The sequence below is a fragment of the Mastigoproctus giganteus genome, chromosome 3, assembly GCF_048544385.1.
Source record: "Mastigoproctus giganteus isolate SK-2022 chromosome 3, ASM4854438v1, whole genome shotgun sequence".
In the NCBI taxonomy this organism is placed as follows: Eukaryota; Metazoa; Arthropoda; class Arachnida; order Uropygi; family Thelyphonidae; genus Mastigoproctus; species Mastigoproctus giganteus.
In genome coordinates, this window is record NC_143577.1 from 234396716 (window position 1) to 234410023 (window position 13308).

General features: G+C 37.5%; 1 protein-coding gene across 1 annotated transcript in view; it reads right to left on the minus strand.

Moving 5' to 3' along the window:
* LOC150088856 (peroxisomal acyl-coenzyme A oxidase 3-like) overlaps positions 1-13088 on the minus strand; it is an 82518-nt gene extending 69430 nt beyond the window's left edge. The window contains exon 1 of the mRNA XM_090370943.1: positions 12845-13088. Within this exon, the coding sequence (XP_090227069.1) occupies positions 12845-12973 (129 nt within the window). The 5' untranslated portion in view covers positions 12974-13088. The remainder of the gene's footprint in view (positions 1-12844) is intronic.
* Between the last annotated feature and the right edge of the window lie 220 nt (positions 13089-13308).

Sequence of the window (13308 nt, forward strand, 5' to 3'; positions counted from 1 at the left end):
CTCGAATTTAGACGTGATGCCTTGGAAACATCAGATTGCTGCCCAAAATATTCTAACACTCACTAAACTCATAACTGGACACATAATCACTGAAGGTGTAACACTCACTAAACTCATAACTGGACACATAGATGCCCCCAGAATGGACAACATCATTAGGACTCCAAGGACAGCAGGACACTGCCAGACAGACCCTTGGCTTCCTCTTCAAACAGGGCTAGACAATCTAGGTTGCCTAAGTGCTATGTTCCCCGGAAACACTATCCAGCTGATCAACAGACTAGCGATTGATCTTTGATCTAGACCAGTTCTGTGACTCAAAAGGATACAGAACGGAGAAACTACAGGAAACTTTCAAGTGGATGGAGCTACGGCATCTACTCACACTGAAAAAGCTATACCTAAATTTGTAAATTTGTTTACTGTTAAATCGGCTACTGAAACTTGTAAATATTTCATATTTGTGGCTGTTATTTATGTAAGTTGACATCCACTGATTTATATTTTTCATATTTAATGTAAACTTGTTTGTTTATATAGAATGTAAATAATTAATTGTATTACAGATCGCCCTCCTGGCTGAATGGCCATGTAAGGGGTACAGACCATATTTACTGGGTCAATAAACTGATTTAATAATAATAATAATAATGTGGCCTGACCACTGCCTTATACAATGGAATAATCACTTCCTTATCCCTGCAATCATACTTCTCCTTCAACCCATGCACGGTACTAAGTACTATAGGTTTTGATACCTTTCGTGTTTGGGGTTTTCATCATTCATAAAAAAAATCAAAGTTCCTGTATCTCATACACAAAACCCCATGTGCTGTCCTGGCAGCCTGTCTGCACTGCTGACAGAACTTCATATCTGATCGCACAATTACCCCAGGTCTTTTCATTTTCCACTATCCAGGGTGTAGTACCACACAGCTGGTACATTAATCTGAGTTTACTGCTACCCATATAAAATACTGTGCATTTGTCAATGTTAAACCTTGAATGTCATTTCTCAGTCCAACTTCCAAATTTTTCTAAATCCTGTTGCAGTAGCATACTATCATTACTGTCATTAATGACACTGCCAAGATTCATACCATCTGCCAACTTAGACATTAAATCTGAGGCGCCTCCGTAGCCAGGTGGGAAGGAGCGGCAGTAGCACACGCTTCTTGATTAGACCGGGGTTCGAGCCCGTCACCACCAAATACGGAGGATGCAGAAAGGTCAGGGAATGACCACCGCATATCCTGGAGCAATATGGCCTTAGTTGCTAATGCTCCTAAAAACCAAACAGTAACAAAAAAAAAACCAAACAACATTAAATCTGATATTACCTTCATCAATATCATTAATAAATACAGAAAACAACAATGGGCCTAGCACCAAACGCTGAGGAACTTCACTGATAACAATAGTCCATGATGAGCAGTGTCCAATAATAAAACTGTCTTCTCGCACTCAACCATCCCTTTATCTATAGCAGTAGCTTGCCCTTAATTCCATACTGCTCCAAGTTATACAGCAGTTTGTTATGTGGAATAGTAACAAAAGCTTTCTGAAATCAAAGTGTTTGATATCAAAATTATTTTTTATATCCAGTTCCTTTGTTACTGCATTATACTATGCAACCAAGTTGGTCAGACAAGATAACCCCTTGACAAACCTGTGCTTTTACTGAAGTAAAACTGCATTCCTATCTACATAGTTCTGAACTACTTCCTTAACCAGTGACTCAATTATTTTCCCTGGAACAGAAGTTAAGCTAACAGGTATGGAATTATGTTGGCCACCCTCTGATCACCCTTTGTGAATTGGGTAAGCATTTGCATATCTCCAGTCCACAGGGACTTCCTCTGAATGGAAGGATGCTCTAATAATTATGACTAAGGGTTTGCTAACCTACTTTGCTGCTTTCCTTAATATAATTGGATAGATCTCATCCACCCAACATGCCTTTTTTATGTTTAACTTTAAAAAGTTTTTCTAATTTCCTCTCTGCTATTACAAAAGCATTTAGCCTCCTGTAAGAACCATTTGTTTTTGATTTTATTAGGAAATAATAATATTTTCTAATATTACACCTTCAGATTCAACACAATTTTTTTTTTTTATGAAATACTTCAATCCTCTTTGCATAAACTTCCAAGTCTGGCAGAACCTCTCCTAAGATCTGCAGGATATCATTAGACACTATACATAACAGCACATACATTGTATGGCTAATAACTGGCGAAGCAGATTACGAGAAATCTTTGGCAAAGGATACAAAGAAACACAGCAAAGACTTCTTTACTTATGCAAACTCTAGAAAGAAGAGGACAAATCAGATTGGTCCAATTGATATTAATGGTTTGACTGTTGATGATCCTGCTCAGATAGCTAACAAACTGAATGAGTATTTTGAATCTACATTCACACAGGAGGAATTCTGTAGGGAAGTGGAGGACAGAAGCTTGTTAAACTGTAACAGGGAGCTAAATGATTTTGTAATAACTGATAGCAAAGTAGAGGAGAAATTAAGTTAAACATAAGAAAGGCACTTGGGTTGGATCAGATCTATCCAGTTATATTAAAGGAGACAGCAAAGGAAGTAAGCAAACCCTTAGCCATAATTATGAGAGCACCCTTGGGCTCAGGGGAGGTCCCCACTGACTTGAGATTATTATTGTTATCAGTTTATCTAATACCCCTGTACAGACATTATATAGGAGGGTGGCTAATACACACATCCTACAACAAATTAGACTGCAACATTGAAAATCAGAAAATACATAAGAATAAATAAATCAATAAATACATAAGAATAAATACATCAACAGTCAGTTGACACAAAAATCGTTCATTACAGATGATCAAGAGTTCATAGACACAAATTCCACAGAAATGTACACTCTCCTCTTCATTAAATTTGTAGAGTAGTATAAAAGTCTGCTGCTATCAGCTTCCTGTAAGTTTTGTCATGGCAGTACCTGTTCGGGTCGATTTTGAAGTCTCTAAAGAGCTCCAGAGTATTGGCAGGAAACATCCACCTTAATCCCTCTGTGTGATGTAGAGCGCTTCGGAGACTCTGAGGATAGTACAGCCGGGTGCCAGGGCGTGGCCTGACCACAAGATTATCAGTTTCTGGGTCATCTAAACTCCCAGTCAGAAGTTGTGCAAGAGTGCTGATGTTACACATGGTGACCATCTTTATCCATGGAGCTACGTTTAAGTTTGTATACAGTATGGATTTTGAAATTGTAAAGGGCTTCCCAGCAATCCTAGTCAACCACCAGATCACCCAGTATTCCACACTGAGAAACTTCCTAGGTATTTGGGGCAGAAGACCAAATAAATGAGGCATAGAAGGAAACGGGAACAATACATCTTTGGATGTATTGGGTCACTAGTTGATTCAGAATCCCAGTTATCTCCTGTCTTATAGATGTGTGAATGTATCCCCAATTCACAAAGGGGGATCAAAGGGTGACAAAAATAATTACAGACCTGTTAGTTTAACTTCTGTTCCAGGGAAAAAATGGAGTGACTGATGAAAGAAGCATTGCAGGATCATCTAGATGATGTTAAGGGGATGATGGGTTTGTTAAGGGGAAGTCTTGCCTGACCAATTTCATTGGATACTATGAGGTCACAAAGAAACTGGATGCAAAAAATAATTTTGATATCATATACTTGGATTTCAGGAAAGCTTTTGATACTGTTGCACAGGGAAGACTACTGTACAAACTGGAGCAGTATGGCATTAAGGGCAAGTTGCTACAATGGATAAAAGGATGGTTGAGTGGGAGAAGACAGAGTGGTAATCGATGGACACTGCCCCTTGTGGACTAATGTTATTAGTGAAGTCCCCCAGGATTAGGTGTTGGGGCCCAATGTTGTTTTGTATATTTATCAATGATATTGATGAAGGTATATCAGGCTTAATGTCCAAGTTTGCAGATGATACAAAGGTTGGCAGTGTTATTAACGACAGAATGGTATTGCAACAGGATCTAAAAAAGTTGAGCAGATGGGCTGAGAAGTGGTAACTGAAGTTTAACATTGACAAATAAAGATTTCTGCATATGGGTAGCAGTAACCCCATAGAAGTGTACCAACTGTGTGGTACTACACTCAAGGTAGTGGAAAATGAAAAAGACCTGGATAATTGTGCAGTCAGATATGAAGTTTTCTGAGCAGGCTGCCACAGCAGGTCATGGGGTATTGTCAATGATACACAGCAATTTTGCTAGTAGGGAAAAGGAGGTGATTATCCCTTTGTATAAGGCAATGGTCAGGCCATGTCTTGAGTACTGCGTACAGGTCTGGAGGCCTCATTTTTTGGAAGGATGTAGAGTTGCTTGAGTGCGTACAGAGAAGGGTAACAATATTGGTGAGGGGAACGAAGGGTCCTCTTACCAAGAAAGGCTTAAGCTCTGCAAATTGCAGCAGCTGGAGACGAGGCACCTGAGAGGTGATCTGATCGAGGTGTATAAGACCTTGAATGGGTTGAGCAGGCTCAATGCTGATGAAATTCTTCCTCCTGCTCAGATTACGAACCTGAGGGGGTATAAATTCAAATTGAGGACAGACAGTTGTAGATGTGCAGAAATTTGCCTTTAGCCAGCGGGTAGTTGATTGCTGGAATACACTTCCATCTGTCATTGTGGAAGTTGATAGCTTAAATAAATGCAAGGGAGAACTGGACAAACTTTGGAGCGAATGGATAGGTGAAATGGGAAGTATTTTTTTTTTATTATTATTTGTTCTTTTTTTGGCTGATGCTGTATAAGCTTGCTTTCTTGCATCACATGCCACTGCTAATGCTAACTGTTTTTTAACGTGGAATTAGTTTCACATTAATACCATGTTGCTGCAACATAAGTTAACACAGCAACAAAGATTCTGAAAACTAGATCCTTAGCATTTTACCTTTCCTACCAGCTTAATTCTTGTAACTGTTCCTATCTTCATAAACAATACTTCTGATGGTGTTTCTCATTTCTTTCACATGATGTAGGCAGAAATAGATGTCATTACCATTATGACAGCTTCTCATCTATTCACAATCCCAAGTTCCTCATCTTTTGCATGTATTTTATTGGTTGTCCTCTTAACTTCACAATTAAATGTCTGTTTTTGCTGAGTTGACCCTTCACCAATGTCATATTAGTTTTCTTCCACAATGTCTCTAACTTATATCTCACTGAATGAGTATGTTCTCTTTAATGTTATTCTTGTAATTTCTTCTGGCTCCTTTCTTGATTCTGCACCTTCAGAAATCACATATTTCACATGTGCTGTTACTCAGATAGCTGGGAAAATGAATAGGTAATTTGCATCTACATTCATCTACATTCATGCATGAGGAGTTTTTAGGGAGGAGAATTTTAGACATTCACCAAAATATAACAGAGCTAAAAGATTTTGTGATAATTAAGCAGAAAGTAGAAGAGAAACTATTGAAAGCTTAACATTAAAAAGGCACCCAGAGTGAATAGGATCTATCCAAGTATATTTCTGGGAAGCAGAAAAGGAGGTAAGCAAACCCTTAACCATAATTATGACAGCTTCTTTGTATTCACGGCAGGTCCCTACAGACTGGAGACGTTCAGATGCAGCCCCAATTCACAAGGGGATCAAAAGATGACATGAGTATTTACAGACTTGTCGGCTTAACTTCTGTTCCAGGAAAATAATGGAATCTTTGGTTAAAGAAGTAATACAGGACCATGTAGACAGGAATGCAATTATACTGCAGTCACAGCATAGATTTGTTAAGCAGGTGTTGTCTGACCAATCTGATTGATTACTATAATATTGTAACAAAGGAACTGGATGTAAAAAATAATTCTGATATCATATACTTGGATTTCAGGAAAGCATTTGATACTGCTATGAATAAAGGGATGGTTGAGTGGGAGAAGACAGAGTGGTTATTAATCGACACTGCTCTTCATGGACTAATATTATTAGTATAGCTCTCCAGGGTTCAACAGGCCCATTGTTGTTCTTTATATTTATTACATGATATTGATGAAGGTATATCAATACTTAATGTTTAAGTGATATAAAGGTTGGCAGGTTGATTATTAACGGTGATCAGAGCTACTGCAAAAAGATCTAGAAAAATTAGGCAGGAGGGCTAAGAAATGGCAGTTTAAGTTTAACACAGACAAATGCAAGGTGCCGTATGGGTAGCAGTAATCCCAGGGCAGTGGAAAATGAAAAAGATCTGGGAGTAACTGCGTAGTCAGATATGAAGTTCTCTGAGCAGTGCAAACAAGCTACATGATGTACATGAACTTCACTAGTAGGGATAAAGAGGTGATCATCCCATTGTACAAGACAATGGTTATGCTGCATCTTGAGTACTGCATCACATCTGGAGGCCTAATTTTAGGAAGGAGGTAGATCTGCTGGAACAGGTGCAAAGAAGGGCAATGAGATTGGTGAGGGGAACAAAAGGGTGGTCTTAACAAGAAAGGCTTCAGTTCTACAAACTGTAGTGTCCGGAGGCTAGGCACCTGCAAGGTGATCTGATTGAAGTGTTTAAGGCTTTGAATGGATTGAGCAAGCTCGATGATGATGGTATTCTTTCTCTTGCTACACACAAGAGGCCATAAACTCAAATTGAGAAAGGATGGTTGCAGGATAGACATGCAACAGTTTGCCTACAGCCAGCAGGTGGTTGATTATTGGAACAAACTTCCATCTATTGTTGTGGAAGTGGATAGTTTGAATAAATTCAAGGAAGAACTAGACTGACTGTCAGAGAAAAGGTTTTTTTTTTTGACTGATGCTTTATAAGCGTTCTTTCTTGAATAATATAGTATTAGGAAAAGAATAACTGCCAGTTATTCTTTTCCTAATACTATATTTGGATTAGGGTCCCTATATTGCTCTTTATATATTTTTATTTTCTTATCTATCATTCTTTGTCTTCTCTGATAAAACTTCCTTGCCTTCATGGTTGTTGTTGTTTGTTAGATTTATTGGTGCATCAGCAACTTAGGCTATAATGCACTATTGCCTTCATGCACTGTTGTTTCATGTTGGTCGTTTCTTTATGCTATTGGGGTTGACTTCTCAAACTTTTTCTGTCATTGCCTGGTTAGCTGCTTTCATTCAATCCTATTAAATTATGTTCCATATCATCCACACATTTATCCTCAACATCTCTCAATAAATTCTTTATCAACTATGAAGTCAAATATTTACCAATCTAACCAAACTATAACCAAAATTGGCATCATTTTGGTTATATCTCATATTGTGAATGCCTTCACAATGAGTTGCCTATTGTACTACCTCAAATAAGTAACACTTCACCAGTGGAGAAGACTACTGTTACTTATTCTCAGTGGATACCACCGCCCAGACGGCACCATTTCAAAGCTTGTTGGCTTCTAGGTGGGTCTCATGCTGATCTTTAGATGTTGCTTGAGAGGCATGGGTAATGTAAACTTGTAAAAAGAAGGATTAAAGAACTTTTACCTAGGTCAGAATATCTGTTTATTTACATTTGGAAATTAAAGTAGAAAGGAATTAGACATTTCATCATGATATATTCTTATCACTTCATCAGTGAAGCAGCAATGATAGCAATCACAGATGAAATAAGAATGTAACATAAAATGTTTGATTCCTTTCTGTGTGTAATTTCCAATCTGAAATAAATAGATATTCTAACATATGCCCAAGTGATTTATTCCACTTTTCACATACTGACCTTACTATTCCTTCTATCAACCAGTTATACACTGCTCTCTTAGAATTTTTGCTTGTGACAAAGTTTTATAGATGTTCTAAATTCTTCCAAACTAAGTGTTCTATTCTTTCCAAGTTTTCTTCCACATCTATTCCAACATTTTTTCCCCCGATACTTCACTACTTCACTGCGAACATTGTATACTATTACCATAGGACCTTTTCCCCATGGGAGTTCTGTGATTAGACCATTCTTTTGAATTTCCTTATGTCATTACTTCCTTAAATTCTATATCTAATGGTATTCTTTTCCTAATTTTCTTCATGTTAAAAACTTATTAGTTCAAGTTTAGGCTTGACTGACTTAATCATTTCTTCTTGAACTTGCTCACTAGTTTTTAATTTTGTAATTACAACTTTTACAACTCTTGGTTATCATTATAATGTTCAAAGACCTATCTTTTTTCTATTTAATTACTTCAGAAACAATTTTTGAAATTCTTCCAAGATCATTTTATCCTGTTCAGCCTGAATCTTATTTTTTGATTCTAACTGTCCTAAACTTGTTGTTCCCTGCAACTTTAGTATACAATTTATACATTACAATTTCATGTTAATCCCACTTAAAACAAGCAGTAGTATTGAACCAGATGATGAGTCATTGCAAGCTAGTATTGTCTGGTAACAAAGGGTTAGCCAATCTTCTGTGTGATGTAGACACTGCACTGTCCATGTTGGTTCACACATGGGTGGTCACCTCCAGTATACTAGGTGCAGTGTTTTAGACCTTGCACATAGGGGTATACCCAGGGTTACTAACAGTCCCACCATCATGAAGGTGCATGCAGAGGATATGGATTGACAGAATATCAGACTTTTCCAAAATTTTATCCACTTGATTCACAAGTAAAAAAAAAAAAAATAAGGTAAACTGTAGCCATTATCAATCCACTGCAGGATGGAAGTCTCCTCAATGGTTCATATTGAAGGAAATGGACAATAATCTGCTACACTGGTCAAATGCAGGTTGGCAGATAGACCATATTTAGCAGTCAGCAGCTTGAACCCCGGTCTACTCAAAGAACGTGCTACTGCACTCCCACTCCTGAGCACTAGGCTACGGAGGGTGTTTTCACAACTGAGACCTGAATAGCATTAGTAGAGGCATATGATGCAAGAAAGCAAGCTTATGCAGCATCAGCCAAGAAGAAAAAAAAAAAAAAAACCACTCCCATTTCACCCCTTCGTTCGTTCGAAATACCTGTCCAGCTGAGCCTTAAATTTATTTAGGCTATCAACTTCCACAATAAGGGATGGAAGTCTGTTCCACCAACCAACTACCCGCTGGCTAAAGGGAAATTTCCGCACATCTATCCTACATCTGTCTGTCTTCAATTTGAATTTATGCCCTCTCAGGTGATTATTCTGAGCAAGAGGAAGAATCCCATCGGCATTGAGCATACTCAAACCATTCAAGGCTTTATACATCTCTCATCAGATCACCTCACCAGTGCCTAGTCTCCAGACACTGTAATTTGCAAAACTTAAGCCTTTCTTCGTAAGAGCAACACTTTGTTCCATTTACTAATCTTGTTGCCCTTCTCTGTACTCATTCCAGCAGCTCTACATCCTTCTTGAAATGAGGCCTCCAGACCTGTATACAGCACTCAAGGTGTGGCCTGACCATTGTCTTATACAAGGGAATAATCACCTCTTTATCACTGGTAGAAAAATTCCTGTATATCATTGACAAGACACCATGGGCTACTCGTGCCGCCCGTCTGCACTGTTCAGAAAACTTCATATCTGCCTGCACAATTAATGCACCCCCCCAAGTCCTTTTCATTCTCTACCACAGAGTTGATACATTGCTCTGGGGTTACTGTTTCCCATATGTAGTACTTTACATTTGTCAGTGTTAAACTTCATTTGCCACCTCTCAGCCCATCTGCTCAACCTTTCCAGATCCTGTTGCAGCAGCATAGCATCAGTAGTCCTTAACAACCCTACCAACTTTTGTATTGTCTGCAAACTTGGACATTAAGCTTCATATACCATGATCAATATCATTTATAAATACAGAAAACAACAGACCCAACACTGAGGGACTCCACTAATAACATTAGTCCTCGATGAACAGTGTCCATTGATTACCACTCTCTATCTTCTCACCCTCAAACATACCTTTATCCATAGCAGCAATTTGCCTCCGATGCCACACTGCTCCAATTTGTGCAGCAGTCTTCCATGTGCAAAAATATCAAAAGCCTTTCTAAGATCTAAATATATAATATCAAAGTTATTCCCTGCATCCAGTTCTTTTGTATCTGCATCATAGTATCCAATCAAATTGGTCAGGCAAGACTTTCCCTTAACAAAACCATGCTGTGTCCAAGCTATAACTGAAGTCTTGTCTAGATGATCATGCAGTGCTTCTATGACCAGTGCCTCCATTAATTTTCCTGGAACAAAAGTTAAACTCACAGGTCTATAATTACTTGTGTCAGCCTTTGATCCTCCTTTGTGAATTGGGGTCACATTTGCACATCTCCAGTCTATGGGTACATCCCCTGAGTCCAAAGAAGCTCTCATAATTATGGATAAGAGTTTGCTTACTTCCTTTAATATAACTGGATAGATCCCATCCACCCCGGGTGTCTTTTTTTATGTTTATCCTCAACAATTTCTCCTCCACTTTCCTCTCAGTTATTACAAAATCATCTAGCTCACTTCACCTCTGGCATTCCCCTTCCTGAATAACTCCTCATGTGTGAATATAGATGCAAAATACTCGTTTAGTTTGTTAGCCACCTGAGCAGGATCCTCAACTGTTGAACCATGAATATCCAGTGGACCAATCTGATTTATCCCCTTCCTTCTAGAGTTTACATAGGTAAAGAACTCTTTTCTGTTTTTCATTGCATCCTTTGCCAAGGATTTCTCATAATCTGCCTTTGCCTGCCTAATTTCCTTTGTGACTTGGTTACAGACCAACTTATATCTATCATAGGATTCCATGTCACCCATTAATTTATATGTATCCCATGCATTTTTCTTCTCTGCCATATGTCTCATTAGTTTATCTGACATCCCTTGAGGCCTAAACCTTGAACAATATTTCTTAGTTGGTATGTAAAGCCTAGTAGCTTCCAAGATAAGTTCTTTGAATGCTTCCCATTTTGAATTTGCTGTTGGTAACATCATCAATTTGTCTCACTATATAGAATTTAAATACTGTCTCAGACCATCGTAGTCGCCTTTACGAAAGCAAAAACCCTTCCCTTTAACCCTGATGGTAGTTACCTCTTTGAGTAAATCCAACTTCAGCACACTGTGATCACTGCCACCTAGTGGTTCCGTTATCTGCAGATTTTTAATGCATGAAGAATCACTGCTGATAATCAGATCAAGAGTATTACTCCCTCTAGTTGCCTCCCGAACATGCTGATGTAGAAAACAATCATCTGTAAATCCACAAAAGCCTTGCTAGTGTGTGAGTGACCAACCCACAAATTCCAGTCAATATCTGGGAAATTAAAATCCCCCGTTATAAGACTCTCTGATTTACTGGTCCACTCTATTTCCCTGTAAAGTTTCTTATTATACTCATCAGAGTCATTAGGCCTATAGCACACTCCTACTCTCAATTTTGATCTCCCAATGCTTATGTCACACCAAACTGACTCGACACTGCACTGTCCAGCGATGTCGACTGGTTCACTTCCTTGGATTTTATGTGTTTTTTAACTAATAGCATAACCCCTCCTCCCTTCCTATCCTGTCTGTACACATTGTACTCCCCAAATTCCAGTTCTGCATTCCTTATATCTGTGTAGCACCATGTCTCTGATATCCCAACAATATCTGCCTTTGATGTTTTGAGCAATGCCTCAAATTCATCAAATTTATTTACCAAACTCCTAGCATTGGTGTACACGCAAGTATACATGCACCTCTTCCTATTCTTAGCTACCCTCTTCCTATTCTTAGCAACCCATGTGTTACTTGTACCGCAATGACGCCCAGCATTCTCTGAAATAACCTGCATCTTGTTTTCCAGACTGCTGCTCATTCCAATAGAAGCAGTGCAAGAATTACTTTCACCTCTGCCAGTGGCTACTGTTAATCTATTAGTCCTTGTATTAGTTCCATCAGCATTTTAGACTCCCACTCGTAATCCCTAGCTGTTATATCTGGAAGAATGTCTGTAACAAGCCTGAGGGGCCAAGATACCATAAAAAAAAAAAAAAAAAAAAAAAAACTTTCCTGATACAAGACTTCGGGTTCACTTCAATAATGAACTGAACTGAAAGTCTTGCTTTTTAAATTAATAATACAACAGAATACAATCTTTATTAATGTTACCAGGATTACAACAACATAAACTTAACTATGGACTATAAGGAATTTTATAAAGTAAACAGTTGCGAAAAATTTAGAATTTGTTTAAGGAGAAAAGCTTAGCATCTCTCCACAAAAAAATTAAATAATAATAATAATTAATTAAAAACATTTATTTTTTGGCAAGTAAATTCAAAATTTCTTCAAGGCACATTTTCAAATATACCAAAATGAATGGAATATGGGTAATTATTTTTTTTTTCGTCCAGTGATCTGCCAAATGTAAAAAGTAATGCATAAGAATAAAAATTAATTAAAAAGTAATACGTTTATTCATTACGAATGCATAATTTAATTAATTAATATTAGTGAAGTTAATCTTCAGTTTAAAAAAAAAATATATATATATATATATTTTTTTTTTTTGGACTTGTAACATCGGTGAGGTTGGCCAGGTAAATATGTATAAAGTTTATGGGACATGTCATATTTATTTGGCAGGTCCCATAAAATCAAAGTACTGTCGATTAAACCCTTTCAGCACATGATTTGTTGTTGTTTAATGCACATGAAAAAGTTCCATGTTTTCTGTGATTACACTTTCTCTAGAAACCGGAATTATTCTGATTGGTGAATATTGAAGAAAAAATAAACCACGCCCACTTTTATATTTTATTAGGGAATCGCCCATAAGAAACAGCAAGGTGTTACGATCACAATTATTTGAAAAATAAATAATAAAGGCATTAGAATAGACCCAACAAATACTTTACAATATGTTAATCAATATGCAGATTATAATTTTTACCTGAAACCGAATTACATCTTCACCCTCAATTAGCACTTTCATTTTTCTCCAGTCGAAGCTAGCCTTCTTACGATAGATATCCAACGGTCCCGAAGCAAAATCAGGTAATACATCTTTCAAAGAAGTCATGCTTAGCTGACAAGCCTATTACTACTATTTCTGGAGAGATTAAAAGTGTAAGAAGAACCGAATATTGCTTAAGATAGAGATACAGTGAGGTGCAAACACAACATTGCAAAGTTAATGGTCACGTGCAGCCTGAAAGGGATGAGCTCGACAATTATCTGTCAAATCACACCACACATAAATTCCATGGCTTTCCAAGTCCAAAAATAATCATAAGAAACAATTCACGTGATTGATGTTTAATCTATCTAATTCCACACATACATAATAAGATTGTTTCTAATTAATATATAATCAATAAATACGTATTACTAATAGATATTGATTAAATAAGCACG